The following is a 22,419-nucleotide window of genomic DNA, read 5'->3' on the forward strand; positions in this document are numbered from 1 at the left end:
AATGAGGCGTGGGAACGCACACCGGGAATAGCTAACTCTATATGTACGATCCGATGTGTACCCACACCGTCAAGTGATGTAAAATGTGTTGTTATTCGAATCAAAACTTGTACTTTGTTCTGCAAATTAGGCCAACACATTTTCCTGCATACGCCCTGCATCTTCAAATCACACAATGCAATACAGTAAAAGACAAATGATTAATCCAACCAACCACGTTTTATTTCACATTTCAGAGGAAAAATTATTCAAACGCAAGTCTTCACAGCGAGGTCAGGAATGTTTCAAATTATTGGTACCGTTCTTACCGATCTTCACGTGAATCATCTTTCATCTTAGAGCGTTGCCGTGGCACCGAACGCACTTCCGGTGTAGGTTTCGTTTTTTATGGCACGGTCGATGATCTGCTTCCAAATCGGGTCAAGGGACAGCAGCTTCGGATTGCCGACAATAATCAAAGCGACCTTGGCACGTGAAATAGCCACGTTGATTCGCTTTTCGTCCGCCACGAAGCCTAGTGCCTGCTGCTTGTTCTGTACACTCCAGGACGAAGGTGAGCGAACTGTCGACATTATCATAACGTTACGCTCTTGACCCTGAAACAGTTCCACAGTGCCGACTTCAGGTGCGTCGTCCAACTGGACTAGCTGAAACCTGCGCTGGATATGATGTATCTGCAACTTGTACGGCGTAATGACGCCGATATCTTGCGGTTTATAGCCCTTTACTAGCAGTTTCAGTACCAGCCAGCATACGGTTTTCGCTTCTTCAAGATTGTACCACGAGGTGCTACCATCTGACCGACTATTGAGTCCATCGACAGCGTGGAAAAAGACGCCGCAGTCGGGTGTTCCACGTTTCACGTCCAGGTGAAGATGCAGGATGCTCAGAAGCTTCAATTGCGATTCATTGTGCTCCGAGAGGAAGGGGATCAGCTTGCCACCGTAGAATAGCTCGTTGTACAGGGACAACACTGAGGGAATTGAGCGATAGTTGATGCGCAACATGCTGACCAACCGCGAATCATAACCACCCGTCTCGGGGAAGCGAAGTTTATCTTCAGCGTACATAGGTATGGACTCGAGTAAGCGTTCGAGAAGCGATGTTTTCAAGTGTAGAGGCGTCGCATAGCGATTCGTGGTGACCGCTCCGAGCTGCTGGGGATCGCCAACCAGTACCACTGTGCCATAGGTGCGATTGCTCAAACAGATCGGGATGAGCGATTCCGGCTCTAGGCACATTCCAGCCTCGTCGATGATAATGTGCGTGAAGTGGTTTGAGGGAAATTTTAGCTTTAACAGCGTACCGATGGAGCAGCAGGTGCTGATCGTTACCCGATTATAACCAACGAACTCCGCCTCCTGCAATTCTCTCTGGGTGATGGTTATCTTCTTTCCAGCCTTCTTTTTCAAATATCTGATACTAACTGTGGCGCAGTAGTCGGTGAGGTTAGGAGGAATTCGTCTCTGGGTTACCTGACTGTTGCTGACGAGGCGTATGAGCTCTCCTGGCGGTAGCAAACCAGTTCGGACAAGGCGATCCGTAATAAGATATGCAGCACTGTTTGAAGGCGTGGCGACAATAAGCCTGCAGTCCGGTATGTTGATCACTAGCTGACTGATAAGCTCAATTATTGTGATCGTCTTACCCGTTCCGGGCGGTCCAACGATAATGTACGGAAAAGGGCGAGCTTCGGCACGTAGCACGTTCGCGATGGCCGCCTTCTGGTACACGTTCAGTTTTGCGTTGCACCATGGAAGGATCCTCTTACCATATCCGAGTTTTAACACCAACTCTTCTCGCTCGTTCAGATGCACATCCAGCTTCGGTTCGTTAAATTTGATACGCTGTGGGAACAAGTAACCGGGACCCATCACCTGGACTATCTTTTCCAGTGCATGATGCTGCCTACGGAACACCTCTTTCATCCCTTCATCCAAAACAAAACGAACTTGATAAGTTTCCCCTTTATAGTTGTCATGAAATTTGCGATCGAATAAAAGGTACACCTTGTCCTGCTCTATTTTTTTTATAGAGCCTTGAAAAGCAGTGTCTTTATAGCCGGTTCGATTCGCGTACGCCATGGTCCCGACGGGCAACGAGTTCCCTGACTTGTGCAGACCTGCCAGAGACAAAGTCAGAAACTCTTTGTGGCATGCAAACTTAGCATTCTCCCGGTTATACTTGCTTCCGGTAAACTCGATTTGTTCCTGAATCTCTTCGAGATAGAGGAACGTGTGGAACTGTTGATAATAATTTGCAGGCGTCAGTTGATCTTTCAAGCTATATGGTGGTGCATAGAGACAATTCTTGATGACTAAGACATCTTTCGTATCACTAACCAGCTTAAACAGTTCACTAGGCACATCATACTCGGGAATGGCTATGGTGGCAATAGTTTTCAACATTGTGGGAGCGAAGAAGGCATTCTTGCGCTGACTATTCAAAGCGGCCGGCTTGCACTTCAAGAGTTCGCTTGGAATCTTCTTTTGAGCACTTGCCGTTTTTCCGTTTTTGCATTGAACGGATGGCACAGCAAGTTTCACGCTAATGCAACGGCGTGAAACATATCCGTTTTCGACGGCCTGATACTGCACAATGTCGCCATCTTTTGGGTTAAAGTTTGCGACCAACGAAGCATTGTAGTACAATTCGTCTTTCAATTCGTCGTCGTCAATTTCACCAATATTCCCGGAACCTACCATCACTTTGCCGATGCCTGACATCATGCGCAAGGGCTTGACTGCTCTGATGTTTAACACATGGCCTTTCCGATCGTCCAAAGCACTGCCTGGTAGGCCGCAAAAGAGGGTTACGTAGTCACCGAGTTCCGGGGCGAACGTAATGTGTGTTTGGTCGCGTTCGAGAATAATTACACCGTTTACGTTGGTTTTTACCGTGATTGTGTCGCGGTCCTTGCTGATAACATGTCCTGTTTCGTGGCGTTCGTGGCGTTCGGAACGATTGTAGTACTTTTGACCGTAAGTAGGTTTACCATTCGTATATGCCTTACTTGTTTCGCTCTATCGAAGGCATGTTATCGGAAAAGAAAGCCAGATCAGTAGTGTGTCGTTGAAAACTAGATTCTGTTATAACAATGTTGTACTGACCTTTGGGGCGGTGGTTTTTTCGTTCTTCTCGTCTACCACCATCGTGTACGACGAGAGTTTTTATAGGTCCGTCAATAGGGCAACTCTTTGGCAACTGTAAATTGTAGTAGATTCACTGTAAAATGAAAAAAAACCTTCTTTTTGGAGGACATTACAACATTACTTTCAAACATAGGTCGCATAGAACGGCGAACGGCGAACGGTCGCATAAAACACTTCGAATGAAGGGGTAGAGCTAATAGGCTGCCAGGAACTTGTGGATCGAAACGTATTAGTTCCTTTTTTGCAAAGGAACTAACGCAGGAACGATGACTTGCGGAACAAAACAAAATGGCCCAACAAACGAGGTTTATGTAATTTATGAAAAAAAATGTAGACGCTTTTGCGCTTTTCCATAAACTTAAAGTAACTAAATATACTTGTTTAATCCTTGGCAAAGTAAATTGATTGATTCGACAATTGATTGTTGAAGCAAAAAAGGTATTTTCTTGAAGAGAGAGAGAGAGAGATTACGAATATTTTCATTTCGACAAAATTATCACAGCGTTGGCTATGCCGGCAACAATGGACGCAATCGCCAAGAGCAATAACGGCAAAGAAGTAAGCGCTGAAAACAAGATGGCGGTTGAGCATCGAGCCTCCAGCCGCCCTAAAGCACCAGCTTACGGCAGCAACCAGTTTGAGGTTATACCACAAGAACGCAGAACTGAAAACAGATATACGATCCTATTGCCGCGAAACACATAGGTAAGGGCTCTCGTAGGAATCCTCCAACAAATGCGTTGAAACCAAATTGGCAAACCCACGCCTCACATGCAGGTCCGGACCGTGTTCCACTTAACACAAGCAGATCCGACGCCACCTTAGCTAAGCCGAAACCCGAAAGTCCCGTCGTTGTAATTAGCTTTTCCTTGACTAGAACACTTACCAAGTGTATCAGCAATCAATGCGATGCTATCGATGTATCGAATTTTGATACTTAGCGATCCTGAAAGCGATGTGGAGACTTTTTAGTAGTTCGCTTTACACTCTTCGCTCCAGCTGGCTGATTGACTTACTCAATTTGAGGGAATGCAAATGACTTCCACGCTTCATACAGTAACTCGTCTTCTAAATGTTAATATCTGGCAACAGATAATTATTGCTGGACAAGAATGGCCAATATGTGGTTATTCTGCAAACTGACTTTGATGGCGAATCCCGCTGGAACTGAGCTTTTCTATGCGCACTCACTGACGCACATCCGTTCCGTACGATTGTCACACTGAAAATGAAAAATGGCGAAGATCGACTTAAGCGCCCGCATTGTCGGTTAACACGTTGTCATTTTCAAATTTCAAAACATAACGAACATTCCCGTTAGAAACAAACAAGCGGCAAAGTTCTTAGCGTATGGCGCTAGACACAGTCATTTTGGGTTTTCTGTTGAAGTGTCGTCTTAAAATAACCAAAGCTTTCAAAGAATAGGCAAAAACAGGCACTTGAAACCGGCTGCAAATCATTTAAAATTAAAAAAGTTTTTATTTTAATGCCTAGTTGAGGCGAAGCAACGCGAACCATTCCTTTGCTGCACTGCCAAAGATGTTAAACAAAGATGATTTTGTAGTGTTCAATATATTTCACATTAAAGGCAAAGGAAGGCTCACATTAAAGGCATTTTCAAGAAGAATCTTTTAGCTTTCTAAAGATATAGAAGAAAGCTACATTATCGTTCGAAGAACACGTAAACGATTGCTTTAAAGTAGTTATTAAAAATTAGCTCAGAAGAGCCTTTTTTGTCAGTCTTTTTAGTTTGTCAGATCCTTTCTCGGAATCTATGCAACTCCGAAAGCTAAAACTTAAGATTGGTCATAGCATAACGAAATATAATTGAAATTCAAACTTTGAAGTCGACAAAGCACCTTTTCCCCAGAGCCAGCCAGTTTTGATGCTATAACTTATATAATTGATTGAGCCAATTGATGAACATTTAGCAACGACGAACAACAAAACTTACTGTCCATTTCTATGTTTCGTAATCTCGATAGTTTGTACGCAAAACAACTCATCCTTCCATAAAGCGGTTTATCTTTATGTGTAGCTGTTTTAGGAAACTCCCCTGAATACACGAATACTGAAGCGTAAGTCATTATCAGAAATATTTTTCGTTTCTCATCATAGACTATCAAAGCCTATATGGCAGTTAGTTATACGCCACATGGTACGCATTTTTTCGAAGTTTTAATAGGGCACGAAAACCAGCAAAACGCAAAACATCATGGAGTCCAGCCGATCGACACTCGTATTGGTTTGTTCTAGTAACATTTTAGCAGTTAAATTTATTGTTTCATACATCATTAAACCTTACCAACTAAACAGAACGTTTGGATTTCTGCATGAGTCCGTGTATGTTTGTGTGTGCGTAACTGTGTACTGTACGACGCGTTAGCGCGTTGGGCAACGACCATATGCTGTATCCTGATCCTCCCACCCGGGGAGAGCATGAGGATCGGCGGCTCTGCCCGGCGCGTAGTGTCCGTACAGTTCACGGTTTTGTGTGTGGTGTTTGTAGGTGTGTATTGTTTTCGGTTACATGCGACAAATACGTTTAACGATGTGGCTCTTCCTAGCGAGCACCGAGAGTAATAATTTATGCATGGCTGCTGATGGCCGCACCGCTCGCACCCATGCACATGCACGTCTTGTAGTAGGAGGTAAAGGGTGGGCGTGGGTGATATTGGAGGCAGAGGGCGTAGGAATTTAATCCTTCGTCTGCATGTACTTGATCAGATCGACGACGCGGTTGGAGTAGCCGTACTCGTTGTCGTACCAGGAGATCAGCTTGACGAAGGTGTCGCTCAGCTGGATGCCAGCCTTGGCGTCAAAGATCGACGAGTGGGTGTCGCCGACGAAATCAGTCGAAACGACCTCCTCGTCGGTGTAGTCCAGGATGCCCTTCATCGGTCCGTTGGCGGCCTCCTTCACCTTCTCCTTGATGACATCGTACGAGGCCGGTTTGGCCAGACGAACGGTAAGATCAACGACGGAAACGTTGGGCGTTGGCACGCGGAACGCCATTCCGGTAAGCTTGCCGTTCAGGGCCGGGATGACTTTGCCGACGGCCTTGGCCGCACCGGTGGCCGCTGGGATGATGTTTTGAGCCGCACCGCGACCATCACGCCACAGCTTTCCGGACGGTCCATCGACGGTCTTCTGGGTGGCGGTGGTTGCGTGCACCGTGGTCATCAGACCCTCCAGGATGCCGAAGTTATCGTTGATAACCTTGGCCAGTGGTGCCAGACAGTTGGTGGTGCAGGATGCATTCGACACGACCTTCATCGACGGTTGGTAAGCGTCGAGATTGACGCCAACGACGAACATTGGGGCGTCGGCCGACGGGGCCGAGATAATGACCTTCTTGGCGCCACCCTCCAGATGGGCGGATGCCTTCTCGATCGTGGTGAAGACACCGGTCGACTCAACGACGTACTCCGCGCCAGCCTTGCCCCACGGGATGGTCTTCGGGTCGCGCTCCTGGAAGACAGCGATCTTCTGACCGTTCACCACCAGCATACCGTTCTCGGACTTCACTTCGCCCTTGAAGCGACCGTGGGTCGAGTCGTACTTGAACAGATACACCATGTAGTCGACACCGATGAACGGATCGTTCACGGCCACCACCTGAGCGCCCTTGGCGAGGGCGGCACGCAGGACCAGGCGACCGATGCGGCCGAATCCGTTAATTCCGATCTTCGACATTATTGCTGGTAAGTTGATGCTTCACAAGCGAACGACAGAAAACTGCAAACGGAAGAACGAATTAGTAGGAACGAATCACGCCATATAACTCCAGGCACCAAGGGGTCTGGAGTCTGATCGCTCTTATCACATGCCAGGCGGAACCTATGACCCGAACGAAAGTCCATTCTTTTAGGAGAATCACTGTTACCTAATACCGAGAGAGAATCAGCGACCATTGATCGCGCCAGGAGATGTGATTTAAAAATAGTCGCGCGAGTGTGGTGTGCCGGTGGACTCACGGCTCTTGCGTTTCGAAGGGACTCGTAATTGAGATGAAAGCATTATCCATTGAAAGCGGTGGCTCTATTACATCAGCCAGAACAATGAATTGAAGCTCACGAAAATTCTGTTCTTGGTCGAGATGACTTTCGACGGTCTTCCAGTCTGTGGTCATAAACACGCACACGCCCAAACCGGCAAATGAAGGCAAAACACAGTAGGCGCGTTTGGTGCTCGCACACTCGCGCACCCGCGATGTTTTCGCGCACCACTACACGCTGACATCATGACGCGACGACGCAACATCGTGCGACGACCGTCCCCGTGTTCGCAAGGGCGAATAGCGGTCAAATGGAAAAAAGGTTCTCGCAAACTGCAGCAGGCCGGTTGACGGCGGCGGGCAGACTACAAATCACTTTTTCTTTCTTTTCACCTAATCTGCTTCCCGGCTCGGTGCTGGTGCATAAATCGTTAACCGATAAGTAGGCGATAGCAACACGACCCAAAAGCGCCTACTCTGCTTGCATAGTGAACCCCCCGTCAATTTGTAGTTGTGTAATGCAACTGCACCGCGATAGAACATTAGGTGATTGTGAAAAATTGATTAGGCCTATTCTAAGGCACGATTCTCCAAACATCCAATTTTGTTCAAGGGGGAACGAACTCTTCCTACAACCTAAAAAAGGGTCACCATTCTTGCTCACAGAGTCTACTGGATGCTGTACGAATTTTGGACCGAACGACCAAAAAATAGTTTTCGCCCATCATGTCATCCATCCGAGGAGAAGAATGCCGGGTACGAACGGGTAAGAGAAAAGAACTGGGGGGCCTTCGCTTTCTCCACGAAATGGAGACTTCCATCACCTAACATCCTGTCTTCCTTTTTCACACCAGTGCTGGGTTTACAAAAATCGATCTTATTGGACTACGAGAGGGCGAAGCCCCGCAGCACCAAGAACTGTCCCCGCAAACCGCTACTCACCGCGTAGGCTGCTGGTTTTCCCGGGATACGTCGGCACACGTCGGCTACACAAAACTGAGTGAGAAAATGGTAAAATGCTTAAATGCTTAAATGCTCGCAGGGGCCACCTGGTGCGATTGGCGTAGTGAGGCAATCGAAGCCGGTTATTGCGCATGCCGGCACGGCACGTACACACTCACTCGGTTATCGGCCACCAGCTCACAGTGGGGACTTTGCATCGTAAAGGCGGACAAATTTCTTTTAGGAAGAATCGGCACCTTTTTCCCCGTTTTTGTTTTCGTAGTGTTTTGATTAAATACAACTGTTTATGTGTAATACACGTATGATGAAAAACCTTTTTTCGTTATTTTCAGTTTTTACGCCTAAGCTATGCAATCTGCATTGCACGACAACCCAATGAAATCGGACTAATTTTAAGGTCGCTGCTATGCATTGCCCGAATGAACGTGTCGATTGATCCGTGATCGCTGATAACACTTACTTTATCTAAATAATAGAAAAGGCATAAAGGCCATTTCATAGACTACTTAGAACCAGGCGCCTCCTTATGCATCATCGTTAAAGTAGCTGATAAAAGTTGATTTGACAGAGCCATTTTTATCACTCTTTTGACTTTGACAGATGATTGGAAGAGTAAACATTCGCATTTCTCATAGATAACTTATTTATTTGACGAAAATATGTATAAAACCCTCAGTTTTTAAAATTGACTTATGATCTCCTTTTCCCCTTAGTGCAGCTTCTCCGCCGTTTACGGGTTTACGGGTTTACGCACCAATATCAACACGACCGGCGAAATCTGTCACCAACACGGTGAAACTGAGTTTTCCATCATTTTCCCCGATCCCAGGATCCAAAGATTCATGATCATGATCGGAAAAGCATCGAAGCAGCTCGCCCGGCACGAGCATTTTCTGGCAACTGCTACGAGACTACGAGTTGGCAAGCGGTCGTTGTTTGGGGTCATCAAAGTTCACCTGCAGCGGGGTTTGATTAGGTTTTTTGTTCTTGGGCTTTGTGCTTTTGTTCCGGTACTACCGTTTGTCCTTGAAACAAGCGCACCCCGCGACCTTCGCTGTGGCTCATCGGCAGGTGGGATAACGGTTAAATGAATGCTAAAGTTTCATGCGAAAGATGACATAATTTATTAGCGGATTGCAAATAACTTTCGCAATCTAAGAAATAATGCTTTGGCAATCGAAGCTTGCTTCTCTTGGCAACAAACCCCACCAGCTGGCACACCCAGAAGGGGAAAACAATCTGATTTTCTCCCCTGCCTTACGTTGGTAGTGGTGACTTTTCCGCCACCAGAACAGGAGAAATCGGAAAGGAAAATTGGCGAAGAAAATTCACTTTCAACCGAGTCACGAGGGAAAGCTGTTCTTGCTTTGGGCGAAGAAAAAATCTATCGCATTCCCGTCGTGGTGGTTGTGGTGGGTTGTTTCTTCACTTCCGTTGCCGCCTCATGCGTTTGACATTGACCAAGGGCGTGCGTTTGAAACGAAAGCGGATACGAATTTCGTCAACAACTGCACGAAACTTAGAACGGAAAGTTCTTTCGGCTACTATCAGCCTCAGCATGTTTGCCGACAATCAGCCGAAGCTCGAGCGCGATAAGCAGCTAATCGTACACGTCAGCGCCACTGGATCCCCTTCCAGGACCCTCAAAAGGGGGCACGTCCCGGGTTCAGAGCAGTTGCTTCCGATAATCGAACACTCTCACCGTCGTCGTGTGGCTTACGGCCAGATGACTTTCGTTTTCGTTGCATGTCGTCAACCGGGAACCGAAGATGACTCTCCTCTGGATGTGACCTTCAGTGGAAGCCAAAACTCTATGTAACTTGGTCACAGACACAAACGCACTCTCTATTTCTTTCGCTCATTCACTTTCTACGTAGATTAGGTGTCCGCAAGGAATGACCTTCCTGTATGACCCGGGACGGGAGGAGTACGTAAACACGATGCGCAAGTTTCCGTCGGATTGGATCGATGTTTTTCGCCGATGGCCTATACGGCGCACCCAGTACCCCTTACGAAAAATGGTCAAAGGGTCAGAACGCAAAATAATAGACCACACGTGCTGACCATATGACGTCACAACTCGATGCTAGAGTATACTGTGACGCGAGAAGTGCTCCCTACTATTCTTCACGAAGGACAACCATTTCATTTGATTTCCGCTCAATCCATTTCCTCATATTGTTTTAGGAATCAGGACCAGGGAATCCCAATAAACTCAGTTAACAGCGACATTGTTGTGTTTGAGTCTATCGTGAGTTCACTCGCACTCGCGGGTCAATGATTCGAATACTTGCGGCTTCGGCACTCTTCTGCATTGCTGCTAGAAACAATGTTTAATCACCAAGTTAGAACGAACTGAACTGTATACTTTTTCTTTATTTTGCAATCCAAAAAAGGAACTTCGTTCCTAATTTAAATGCACCGCTGAACGCGCTCTCGGATCATTGGAAGTGCATCCGAACACCGCCGAAAGATTCGAGTTCAATGGTCCTCACACGCTTCTCGTGTGTTATTTAAAGAATAACAGAAACAGGGTACAAAAAGGAATAGACACTAACATTGCATCTCAGAAAGGTGTTTGTTTTTGTATTTTGTTATACATTTAAAACAAGAGCTTCTTGTGTAAAAAATAAATTTTCACTACATAACTGGTTGTGATTTCACACTGGTAATATTGTTGCATTCGTGACCGGCACCACAATCGCAGAACGAGGTACGCAGGATAGAATGAACTTCGGTTTATAACCTTGTCTCACAAGGCTTCTTTCTTTTGTGTCGCTCGTTATGGGGACAACCGAACGTTGTGTATAGTTTAAAATTTGAACGCTTCGTAAATTGTTTGGACATCTAGCGAAAACTTTGCATTTCTAACCTTGTACTCTAGTCCAATGAAGTTGTGCTTGAAGCCAATCGAAAGCCCAAAGGTCGGCCTGGAAAGGGACACGCAACAGATTCACACAAAATGCATACAATCATTTACTCTGCTGTCGTTCTCCCGTCCTATAACGACATACACATCTCTCTCCTGGTAAATGGCAGAGGAAAACCTACTTCCACATCATTTTTGCATTGACTCGCCTTTCTCTGCTGCTTCATTTCTAGCAATATATACAACACTATGGAAGAACTGTAGAACCTGCCGGCGTGACGTGCTTAGGCTTTTTCAAGGGAAGAGAGTTCGCAGCTTAACCTAGTTTATGTACCTTGCTGAAGGTATAGTGCACGAATTTGCACGAATTGATTGCGATACCCTTGCAAATCGTAATGGCCTAGCTGTTTCTTATGTCGAAAAGATCAAACCGTTTACGGTGTGTCGTTGGTTGGCTGCCATGCCGAACTGGAAGCAGCTTTTAGCTAATCGTAGACATTTGTTGCGTAAGTGGAGCGTCGAAGTGCGCAGGAACGGTCGTTAGGGCATCGGCGGTTGTGCGCGATGTAGAGCAGTTCTAGGGAAAATAGGAAATATTAGCTAGCTTTCTTGCTGCGGCAAAGTTTGTCTACCCTACCTTTGGCTGAATGCGATAGGTATCGACACATTCGACTTTCAGTGGAACTGTTTCGACAACAAAATCGTAACCGTACGATCGCACCACGAGCAGCGTGTGGAGCGGCACATTTATGTACGGCACATCATCTACAAGGTCGGAAAGGGGGTAATGATTAAACAGTTAACATCCTTCCTGGCTCCCCTCGTTCACTTCGTTACAAACCCGGCTTGACACCCTTAAAGTACGCCATAATGCAGCGCAGGACGGCCTGATGGGAGACAACTAACACGTCGGTCTTGCTGAGCAGCGCCTGCACCACGCTGTCGACCCGTTGCAGCAAATCGAGATACGATTCCCCGTGCGGGTAGCGATATTTGAATTTGTCCTGATCACGCCAGGCAAACTCCTGCGGGAAGCGTTCTTGAATCTCTTCGTACGTCAAGCCCTCGCAGATTCCAGCATTGATCTCGTTCAGATCTTTGATGGCCGCTCGCGGTCCCGGAATACTCTGGACAGTGTGAACCGTGCGGCGCAGCTCGGACGTCCAGATCTGCAGGTGAAGGAAACATTTTAATACCGATTTTCTATCGACTTGACCGAGAACCGTTTGCCTTACCACTTTCGGTCGCGGACAATCCGGACTCGAACCCGGACCTCCCAGCTGGCGCGCCAACCGTTCGGCGTACTTCATGCCGCGTGGTGACAGATCCGCATCGCCTCCGATTCGTCCCAAAACGTTATACTCGGATTCGCCGTGCTGTGGAGATGGATGACGGTAATTTGGCCAGTTCAGTGTGTTCCCTCGCGTAGTTCATTACCCGACTAAAGTAAAACGTCTGCTGGCGAATAACGGGGCTAGCAAGAACGCCTAGGATCGCCGTCTGAATAGCACCACGGACACCGCGAGCCGCGACGGAGTGGTACAGTGGATCCTCGGAGTTGTTCACCGTAATCAGGGGGCCCTCGGATGCGTTACACGGTTCGAACTGTGCCGTGTGGGCGGTGTTGCTATCGCGAAGACGTTGTTCCCAGTCGTTGGTCTGATCATGCTGGCGATAGAACTGCACCGTATCGGCAATGTTCTCCTCAAGACACTTGTCATTGCACGTGAACTCGATCAGCAGATGGTGAAATACGGCATCACAGCAGAAGGAGGCCACCGTTTGGCGGGTGGCCCGTGTTAAATGCATTCCATCGATGATCTGCAACATTTTGCAAAACATTAGCCATATTTGGGTGAAAGGCATTCTAAGGTAAGGTAACTTACAGCGACATTATTTCCTTCCTTGAAGAAAAGACTGATTTCGCACAGCGTGTCGTTGGTGGCATTCTTGTCAACCGTAAACACTGCAACGAGGAGACGAGAGTAGAAGTTAAAAGCGTAAAACAATGTATTATTTAACTGTCCCCTTCGGTAATTACTTATTTCCATTTTTTTGTCATTAATCAATTAGTCAAATCAATTATCGTTGAAATATAATAACGTAACAAATAAAATGATAGTACAAAATGATCGAATTATTTGAAATCACGTGCCTCTTATCGGGCGGAAAGGAAACCTCTCTTATCCAGCCAAAGCTTTCGTAAAACCAAAACGACACAATTACAGAAATATCATATCAAGACTTCAAATTAGGGAGCCGTTCTTAGATAATTGAATTGCTACTAATAAGAGAGCGAAACAGATAACAAGGCCCCTTCTCGGAACCGATCCGCGCTCACTTCACGCACCAACCAAGTAAACAAACATTTCTTGCCGCCTGACCTTGGGACGTGACATTGAGCATCGCTCTCGCTTTCCAACCGGCCACTATTTTCCGGTGAATTTACTCAACCGGCAAGCGAATGTTGAATGGCCACATCCAGGCCAAACCAGTATCGGACCAAATGTCACGGAGCGTACGATAGGAAATGTTTGCGGTGCTTTGATGTATTTAGGGGGATGATTTCATCGAATTGGCCATCCCTTAGCTGACCAACCAAGCCTTACCTTTGGCACCCTCGCCGCGCCAGCTTAGGTGGCGGGCCACTTTATGTGCGGCCAGCGACTTCCCCCGGCACGGTAACCCGACGACGGTTACCACGAGCGGAGCCCTCAGCGGACAGGGTTGCTGCGGACAGGCCGTTGTTGTGTTACCGGCCATCATCGACGCCGTCCCATCTCGTGCTCCTGTGAATAGAGAGGGGGAACCAACAGTTATCACTGAAACTCGTACGTTTTGGATGGAAATGATTAAGTTCATAGTTTGGAAGTGTGATAAACGGACAGATGCTATTGTGACACCTTGCAGTTGTAATTTTTCGTCTCGGAACCGATCGGTTCCAGTCCCAGAGAAACCAAAACAAACGACCGCACTGGCGCAGGCCAAAACGCACCCGGTGCATTCCGAAAAGAGGAGCTACCACAAAAAAAAAACAAACATAACCACCGTTCTTATCATCACCACCCATACACACGCTTCGTGCTGTCGCCGTCTGGCACGGGAACGGACAATGAAGGAAGTGGCCAAAAACAACACACGTACACACACGACGCGCACAGACAGTCCGGAACGGAATTGCAATCCTGGTCACACGGAATCCTGGGGGGCACGTAACCCTCCGTGCGAAACAACGCAAAATCGGGAGCACAACAACAACAACTGAGAAACCGGTCTTCTATTTACTTGCAGCATTGTGGCCACCGTCGTTACCGCCGCTGTCATCGTTCCGCGAAGGGGCCGCCGCCGCCGCAGCCAGCAACGTCGAGTCGTCGTCGTCCGGTGGACAGTTCATGTGTTCATCGGGCAGGGGGCGATGCACAAAACTGAAAACAAAAGTGAAATTTCCACGGCGCGTCGGCGACGAGCGCGTGTGTTGCGTGCTTTTTTTCGGACCTCGCGAGGCGCCTGTACGTGTTTCCCTTTCGTTTTTCTTGACGACGTTTCGTTGGCACACCACCACCACCACAGCAGCCACAGCCGGTACCGTTTTGGGGCACAGCGAGAGCGAGAGGCCACGATACCGGGGGGCGCCAGCCGTCAGAAAGGTGTGCGTTCGGAGAGCGCTCGTGGCGCATGTGTCCGTCCGCGCTGTGCGTTGGGTTGCGTGCCGACTCTCTCTCAGAGCGCAAAGTGCGTGGCCACAGACTCTCGCGGTGGTGGTATACGTTCTACGTTCGGCGCCGCGGTCATCGGCCGGTTCTTCTGCTCCCCAAAACAGACCGCGACTAGAGAGAGAGAGAGAGAGCCCCCCTTATCACAGGGCCGGAGGCTACCCCGTTTCGAAGGTGTGTTGATTCTTTCCGAAACCGGGAAGGAACCAGTAAACCACAAGCGACCCGACTTGGAAAGGGTATTCGCACCATTGCCTCGAGGCCGATTGTTTGGAAATTGGAAAATCGTACCTTTGACCTCCGGCGAGGGCAAAGAAACGACGGCATGACGCAATGTGGTGTGGCGCTGCGAGGAAAACGATCGCCGAAGCAGCCATCAGCCATAGGTTTAGTAGTCATGATTTGAATGGTTCCCTTCGAGTACGAGTAACAAGTACTGTTTGTAATACTATCAAGATGTTTAGATTGATTAAAAATAAGAATAAGCTGTATGTAGTATCTTATCAACAATTGTTACCACTACACACCTTTTGATACGAAATAAATAAAACGTAGAAACGGGACACAACAATCATTGTCGTCTTTCCGTTGGTTCCGTTTCGTTCAACGCCTTTGCTTCGTTGCAGTTGCAGGACACGCGCTCAGTCTTTTGAAAGATAAACACCGCAGTTGAGGATCGTTCGAAACGCTTACTAAAAAGAGGACTTGACCATCAAAAGCGGTCAATATTCTGTAAAATATTCAGAGAAAGTCACAGGACCTTTTTCCCGACGGATTGGATATTGGATTCCAGTATGCCGGCAACATGCCTCCTTGCGTTGTATTTTGCAATATTTATTCCCCCCGTTAGCTCGGGTTGCTAATCGGTCGTCCGGGTACGTGTCCGGGTACGTGTCCGGGTTGGTGTGTGCGTGCGTGCCAGGATTGGATGTTTCGCGTGCCACTGGACACCGGCCAGACAGACTGTCTCGCTAAACTCTCGATGGAGAACAGGAGAGGTCAGCGCGCATAACGTCAGCGCGTCAACATATCGGCATGTCGCATGCCGATATGTTCCGAAGTCCCCCCTCCAAGGGGATGTTTTGAGATGAGCTCACCAGACCCATTGTTCATGGGTCACGGTGTTTACAACGCACCTCTATTTATGGGTCGCCGCTTCGTTTCCATCTTCACAGCCGGATCCGGACCCCCCACCGGACCGTATTTGCCGCCCGGCTAAGAATAGATGCAAAGTAGCGAATTTTCCTCGCCTCATCAAGTGGGTGAAATTGTTGTAGCGAATAACGTTTTTGCTTATGCTTCAGACTAAACGACGCCGTAAATTCGTAATCGAGATCGAGCCATACCTCCAGAACACGGGTTGTTGCTAAACATTCACTGATGGATGATCCTTACAGTGATGAACGTAGGTATCTGGTTCCAGTTAGATACCTTCCCAGGCTACACGCAACTACCGCATCCCTGAGACTTTCTCGTTGCCCAGGAGGCGCAAGTCCGTTCCGTGTACACGATCGCGACCCGTCTGGCGCCCAAAACGAGATCGAAAGGAACACCGATCGCGATCGCAATGTCTCGCGAACTCGTTTGATTGGCGAATGGAAAGAAAATTAAATTATTAATGGAAAACTTGTCCCCGGGTCGGAAGCAACAGTTGTCTGAGCTGACGTGATACAGTTAAGTGCCGGTTGAAAAGTACTGGGATTCACGCACCGATCCATATTCCGCCCGGTTTCCTGCCAATGTCCGCCCGGGTGCCCGAGAAAAGACAGCTTTCGATTTTCTGTCACAGATGGACCAGGTTACAGATACGAGGGCTAATGGTTTGATTTTATTTGAAAATAAATTAAATTATGCCTGTTGTGTGCATGATATGATAACGACTAGGGTTTCTTTTTTAAGTATTAACGTTTCGAAACAATTTCATAAAATTAATGTAAACATAATCCTTCTATCCCTTACTGTAGATGATTCAAAGTTGGACACACGGAGGCTCTGTAGACCATGTTCCGATCCCTGCGTGCAGTTGCAATGTGCATGGGCGACGTAAAAAACCTGTGTGACAGTTGAGCGACTTTTCTCCAATAAATTGAAAATCCATTGCCGTGCCGTGAATTACACATACACATACACTGCTGCTGCACGAGAAAAACGTTCGATAATATGTTTCGTCTGCAAGCATCGTTTCCTACTGATAGGGTGTAGACATGGAGAAAGGCGTTTGGGTCTACATACTGAGCTTGTTTGGTTGCAGCTACAACTCAACGCATGTGCCAAGCCCGTACCCAGATGGGTGGCTTATGCAATGGGCTGCTAAATGCGTTTAAAAGAGGTTAGTTTCTCGTCCCATTGATAAGCGATAACGTACCAAAAATGGCGAGAAATAGTTTTTATTATTTGAAATTCTTTGGAAAATAAAAACTTGAGAAAAACCCATTTCACTGTTCTGGTTGGTGATCGATGTAGTTCGCCTTTTTAAAATTATTTTTCGTTTTTCAAACGCACTGGAACGTTAATTTAATTTACTTAGGAAATTTACCGAAAGATATAGAAAATAAAAATAGCTAACCACGAAGCTGCCCTTGACCAGTCCCTACGATACATGATTTAAAATTATTTTGCAAATCGATTATGATAGTACCTCATTCCGCAATAGATAGAGGCTTGGACACTAACAGGTTCAAAATTTCACTCATTTTTTCGACACGGATTTGAACCATTTAATGTCTGCGCATCGTCAAACCCGACTGTCGAACAAACAAAAACGCGGCAAGGAAACAACCGTTAGTTCTTCGTATGTGATGCTGGAAAAGAAATAAAAATAGCTTTCAACGGGTCTTCGAAGACTGGTTTGTACTTTCTTTGTCGATGAACTTTGCAAGATCCTGAACTCGATTCAACTGACCACACGGGGCGGTTCGGGACGTTAGTTATCACTTCTGCGAGATTGTCCGGGCAACAAATGGACGGCGGGCATAATTTGCTGCGAGGAAGAGTAAAAACCCGGGGACCCGGTTTGTAGGTTAAGATAAGAATATATTATGGGCCAATCAGTTTGCTGTGCGTAGTTTGCGCAGCAACGGGGGAATGCGCTCACTTTCACAGCCACTGAAAGTGAGCTGACGGCACGAAGACGACCTGATAATAGCACGTCATTTGCTCAACTTTTATGCTCGCGAACGATCGCCAATGATCTTCGACCACCGTCGTGATGGTTAGAGATGCATTTAACTCTGCTCGAGGACGATCGCTGTACTCGGGGCGATCGTAATGCTAAGATGACCCATAAAAAGAGCTTTACGAACCAAAAAGAGCTCGTGAAGCTCGAAGGACGTTTGTTTGTGCAAATGCTTGCTTCGAGTTTCGGAAATTGCCTCCCCAAGGACATGCGAATGGTGATTGGGTCCAGAAATTATTAAAGATATTATTTAAAGCAAAGGTGACTTTCTTGGCAAACGAGGTCAACGATGTTCCCATCATAGTGCTACCACATCTCACATACTGTGCTGAAAAACGGCGTTTACGGGCAACGGAAATCAGCGTTCTCCGACCAGGTGCTAAAAGGATCAAATTGCTCCGAAGTGGAAGTTTCGCGCAAAAAAAAAAACCGAACCGAATGCAATAAACTCGCCATTTTTGTACCAATTTCTGTCGATCTCCTTCTTCGCGAAACCAGCCAACCGATTGCCCAACGGTCTCCCAATCCATCGTAGCGCGCGGCTCGTTTTTATTGGTGCAGTAGTGATTTAATTGTTTTAATGAAAGTCGGCGGCACCGACATTGGCGCACTCCTCCTCCGACATAAGATGCGTATGCTGGCGCTGGCGATAATTTGGCGTGACCTTGCCCCTAAGGAGGCCAGAACAATCCAAATTGCTGGACGCCGACGGTGGGTGGTGTGAAATAAACACGAATGCCGTCAACACGGCCGCCGCCGCCGCTTACTGTCGCAACACGATGATGATGATGATGACACCGCCGATGGAAGTAAGGAGTCAATAATGCGAGCATCTTAATGTGGCTGTTTTCTGTGTTGTTGAGGGCACACGGCTAATTTCAATGTGCATTGTGAAAACTGAAAAATGCTCCGAACGATTGCTGGCAAGACAAGCTTGGCCAGTTGTCATTCCGGTGATCATCAGCGCCGGTTCAGTAAGGGGATTTGTTACATTCTACCACTCGGGACACAAGCCGAATGTCGCACTACACGGTATGTCGGATTGCGATTGTTTTGCTACATTCCCCGATGCGATGCACTGTGGGAAAAGACGGTCATAAACCTACTGAAAGGGGTGAGCATTTTGTGTATATTTTCCTAACATAAATAATTTAGCTATGAGCGAACCGAACGTTTTACCTTCCAACTTGCGGTTGCGTCTTTTCACACTAAAAAATTAATTCAAGTTTGTGTGAGAATAATAATACAATACAATACATAGGTTATTACACAAAAAAAGTTGAATTTAATCAAAACACATGCAAAGACAACAAAAACGTTGAAGAAAGTCCTTAGATTCTTCCTACAACCCAATATATCCGCCAGCCCCATTGCCTGAACTACACCCAGTTTAGTTTGCTCTACGATACGATAGAATTAGCCTAGATACTGGGGTGTCCAATAAGTTCATAGTTTCGATAACAGAGGTTGGTTCTACGAGGTTAATTTTTTGTTGTTGTATTGGTACACTCTTCATATGAACGTAAGTGAAGTTTCATTCCAATCGGATACTTAAATTTTTTTACAGGCCATTTAGTATCGACGCTTACGGTGGAGTATCCACAGTATTCAACAGATTTGGTCCCTATCGACTTCCATTTGTTTTCAGATTGAAAAAAATCAGGCGTAAAAATCGTTTTCCATCAAATGATAATGTCATAACAGAAGCGCATTGTGACGGCGTTCCAGTTTGTCACTCCAGGGATGGAATTTATAAATTGCAGTCTTGGAAAAAGTGTATCAAATAATAATAATAAAGTGTATTTCAAGCCATAAAAAACTGACAAAACTTAATGAACAACCTAGTAGAGACCAGGCGCCTCCTTATGCACCAGGAAGTGTTTTCTTAAAATAAACCTAGCGGACACGCGCCTGATCGGGCGGGGTACGAAACTTGCTGGAAATAGCTTAAAACTACCGAAAGCAATGCCAAACATGAATATTTGATATTTTCGTATCAAAGAAGAATCCATTAGAAAAAGAATCCATTTTCTAATTATGTATAATATAGGTACATAACCGTTGCGGAACTGTGCTAACGATTGCGTTAAAGTAACTGATAAAAGTTTTTTTAAAGAGCCATTTTTATCACTCTTTCGACTTTGACAGATAAATGAGAGGCTGAAAATTCGGATTGATCCTATAACTAAATACCTCACTCTTCAAAGTTGGTTTATGACCACCTTTTCCCCACCCATAGTGAACCGGTCGCAACGTTGCACGCCCCACTGCCCGCCCGCGGACGCGGTGATCGCAATCGACGCGCGATCGCGACCGCGTTTTGTGTTTTGAGTTCGACTTTGGCATTCGCTCGCGACGGTCGGGTTTCCAGTTTGCAGCTCAAAGTAGTGGATTTGGTGGCTAGTTAGACGAATTGTGCCCAAGACAAAACCGCGTGTCTTCAGTTCCCCAACCAGAAAAGGCCAAAGACGGTTTTATGTTGCTCCCTTGTGCCGCCGCCGTCGGGCTGTAAAAACACCGCGCACGCCACGCGATCGGTTCGATGTCCTGTGCTACGTCGAATTAGCATACGAAGAGATAAATAGAAACGGTGCCCGTTTGACAGCGGAAAGAGATACGACGAAGCGAAACGAAAGAAGATACGAGAAAAGAAAATAAACATATCAGCCAGAGAACCGCCGTTATTCTGGACGATCGCTGGTGACCGTCGTGACCTATCTTTCAGAGTGGTTCAGGGCGCCGATTATCGTAGTGAGAGTGTGTCTTCCTTATCGTGTGTTCGTGAGTTCGCGTTGTGAGTCCGTTCGAGAGAGCGGCCCTCTTATCACTGCTGTGACGACCCGCAGCAGCAGCAGCTTCCGGTGAGCCGGTCAGCAGATATTGGTAAATTGCGTACTTCACTATTAAAGTGAACGCCCCTCTTTGGGGACAGCTAGCCCAGTACCGGTGGGAAGGAACACTCGCGGGGCGGAAAGCAAAATCGGCTCGGCAGTGGAAAAGCCCCTTCGAGCCCGAGATCGAGATCGGGGAGCAAAACGGGTCCGAAAAGAAAACCGTAGGTGACGGGTGTGCTGGCAATAAACTAGCGGCGAAAAAACCCGTTTTATTTCCGCCAAAGTTCCGACTTTCTGGCCAACCACCGGGAAGCACCGGAGGCCACGCAGCGAGTGCAGGACGCAAGAAACGCTTAACCTGCCAACACCCTGCCAGTTCCTGTGTTCGGGACAAGAAAGGTTTGTAGTTTTTACAAGCGGACATCTGGGTTGTAGTATTTTGCATTATGTCTTTCAGTAGTGACTGTCAGTAATTCGTTGTCGAATCGGATGTAGAGATCTTTCCTTTCGCTGAACCCAGACCAAAAGGACTTCTCCATAAAGTTCAATCAACTTGTGAACTCCCGATATCATCGCTCTCAGCCTCAGTTCTTTCTCCTTCGTTCGAACTTGGAGAAAATTTGTGATCGCACCGGCTCTTGACGCCTTCGCAGACCCATCCCTTCTTGACCCGGAGTGCTGCAGGAATGCTGGAAATGTTTCCACTGCCACTGGGCAGATATGGGAGACTGGAGACTGGCTGCTTTGCCTTCGACGACCCACAAAGCGTTGGGAGTTCGAGCTCACGAGTTCTTCGCTCTCGGTGGGCTCGGGAGGTTCTCGGAACACACCTCCACGTGATCAAGTGGTCCGCGTGCCGCGCGCACGAGGAAAGATCGCTTCAAAGCGATGCGCGACGCAGCAGCTGGCACTAGGTATGGTGGTGACTTTGTGGGTTCTTGTGCCAGACGGTGCGGTCTGCATAACGGGTCCGAATCGACGATCGAGACGACGTTACGTCAACGGACTGGGCTGCGCGCCGTCGATGAAAACCTGTTTTTCACAATTTCATTTCTTTTATTATTACGATCACTCGTGGTGCGCAAGTGAAGCTTTTTCTTTGGACGATCCGCTTACGAGCCTAAAGCCGTTCCGGAGAAGGAGGAAGTTGGCTCGCCAGAATGAAATGGCACATTTCTTCAGGTCTGAAACCGTTGTGGGTTGTTCTCAAGCGTGACGCGTGTTCTAGAACCGACGATTGTTCGTAGACCTGAGAGGGTTCCCGAAGGAGCAATTAAACTTCATCCCACTTCCCCTACGTTCCGGGGCGGACTTTCATCATCGCGCGCGCACCTGACCTTCATTTCGCTCAGCCGGTTCTAGTGTCTAGAGCCTTCGGTTCTGCGGCCCATAATTGGAAAGCACAAGTTGTTGTGGGGCCATTTCGATGCATTTCTGCTGACCCTGAGCGGGCCGACCGGCGCCTATGCCTATCACATTGGGCAACGGACTGGACTGGACATAACACACACGCCACCGCACCCCGACCAGAATACGAAACATGTTTCAGAGAACGGTGAACGAGTTTTTTTCTGGTGACCGCCTATCGGTATACGGGTATCTGCGAAAGGTGAAGCATTGGTGTAGCGCCGCCGGAGTCAATGTCGGGCGGTTAGGGCGAAAACATCGCGAAAAGGCATCCATACTGCCTGCCGTGTTCTGAAGGCCCGCGAGGAT

General features: G+C 47.3%; 4 protein-coding genes across 5 annotated transcripts in view; 1 reads left to right on the forward strand and 3 right to left on the reverse strand.

Moving 5' to 3' along the window:
* Positions 1-335: 335 nt before the first annotated feature.
* Positions 336-3,152, reverse strand: LOC131207741 (probable RNA helicase armi). The gene is made up of 2 exons (XM_058200366.1): positions 3,111-3,152; positions 336-3,023 (listed from the first exon to the last, which is right to left on the reverse strand). The coding sequence occupies exons 1-2, from the start codon at positions 3,150-3,152 to the stop codon at positions 336-338; spliced, it is 2,730 nt and encodes a 909-aa protein (XP_058056349.1).
* Positions 3,153-5,394: 2,242 nt separating this feature from the next.
* LOC131211538 (glyceraldehyde-3-phosphate dehydrogenase 2) lies at positions 5,395-8,226 on the reverse strand. The gene is made up of 2 exons (XM_058205041.1): positions 8,092-8,226; positions 5,395-6,890 (listed from the first exon to the last, which is right to left on the reverse strand). The coding sequence occupies exon 2, from the start codon at positions 6,846-6,848 to the stop codon at positions 5,850-5,852; it is 999 nt and encodes a 332-aa protein (XP_058061024.1). The 5' UTR covers positions 6,849-6,890; positions 8,092-8,226; the 3' UTR covers positions 5,395-5,849.
* A 2,530-nt stretch (positions 8,227-10,756) lies between these two features.
* Positions 10,757-22,419, reverse strand: part of LOC131211534 (6-phosphofructo-2-kinase/fructose-2,6-bisphosphatase-like) — a 69,116-nt gene continuing 57,453 nt past the window's right edge. For both annotated transcript variants that reach the window (XM_058205036.1, XM_058205035.1), the window contains 7 exons: positions 13,591-13,770; positions 12,868-12,947; positions 12,419-12,802; positions 12,217-12,357; positions 11,823-12,150; positions 11,619-11,746; positions 10,757-11,558 (listed from right to left, as the gene is read on the reverse strand). In XM_058205036.1, the coding sequence (XP_058061019.1) occupies positions 11,463-11,558; positions 11,619-11,746; positions 11,823-12,150; positions 12,217-12,357; positions 12,419-12,802; positions 12,868-12,947; positions 13,591-13,770 (1,337 nt within the window). In that variant the 3' untranslated portion in view covers positions 10,757-11,462. The remainder of the gene's footprint in view (positions 11,559-11,618; positions 11,747-11,822; positions 12,151-12,216; positions 12,358-12,418; positions 12,803-12,867; positions 12,948-13,590; positions 13,771-22,419) is intronic.
* Positions 20,246-22,419, forward strand: part of LOC131211535 (alpha-N-acetylgalactosaminidase) — a 52,974-nt gene continuing 50,800 nt past the window's right edge. The window contains exon 1 of the mRNA XM_058205037.1: positions 20,246-21,102. The gene's annotated coding sequence lies outside the window, so the exon portion shown is untranslated. The remainder of the gene's footprint in view (positions 21,103-22,419) is intronic.

Source organism: Anopheles bellator, chromosome 2 (genome assembly GCF_943735745.2).
Source record: "Anopheles bellator chromosome 2, idAnoBellAS_SP24_06.2, whole genome shotgun sequence".
NCBI classification, from domain to species: Eukaryota; Metazoa; Arthropoda; class Insecta; order Diptera; family Culicidae; genus Anopheles; species Anopheles bellator.

What these genes read in the sequence shown, in the direction of transcription:
- LOC131207741 (XM_058200366.1), bottom strand. Translation starts at nt 3,152, where the DNA reads ATGGTGGTAGACGAGAAGAACGAAAAAACCACCGCCCCAAAG. An exon ending in AAAAAACCACCGCCCCAAAG is followed by an intron (nt 3,024 to 3,110) that starts GTCAGTACAACA and finishes TGCCTTCGATAG; the next exon opens with AGCGAAACAAGTAAGGCATA.
- LOC131211538 (XM_058205041.1), bottom strand. Translation starts at nt 6,848, where the DNA reads ATGTCGAAGATCGGAATTAACGGATTCGGCCGCATCGGTCGCCTGGTC.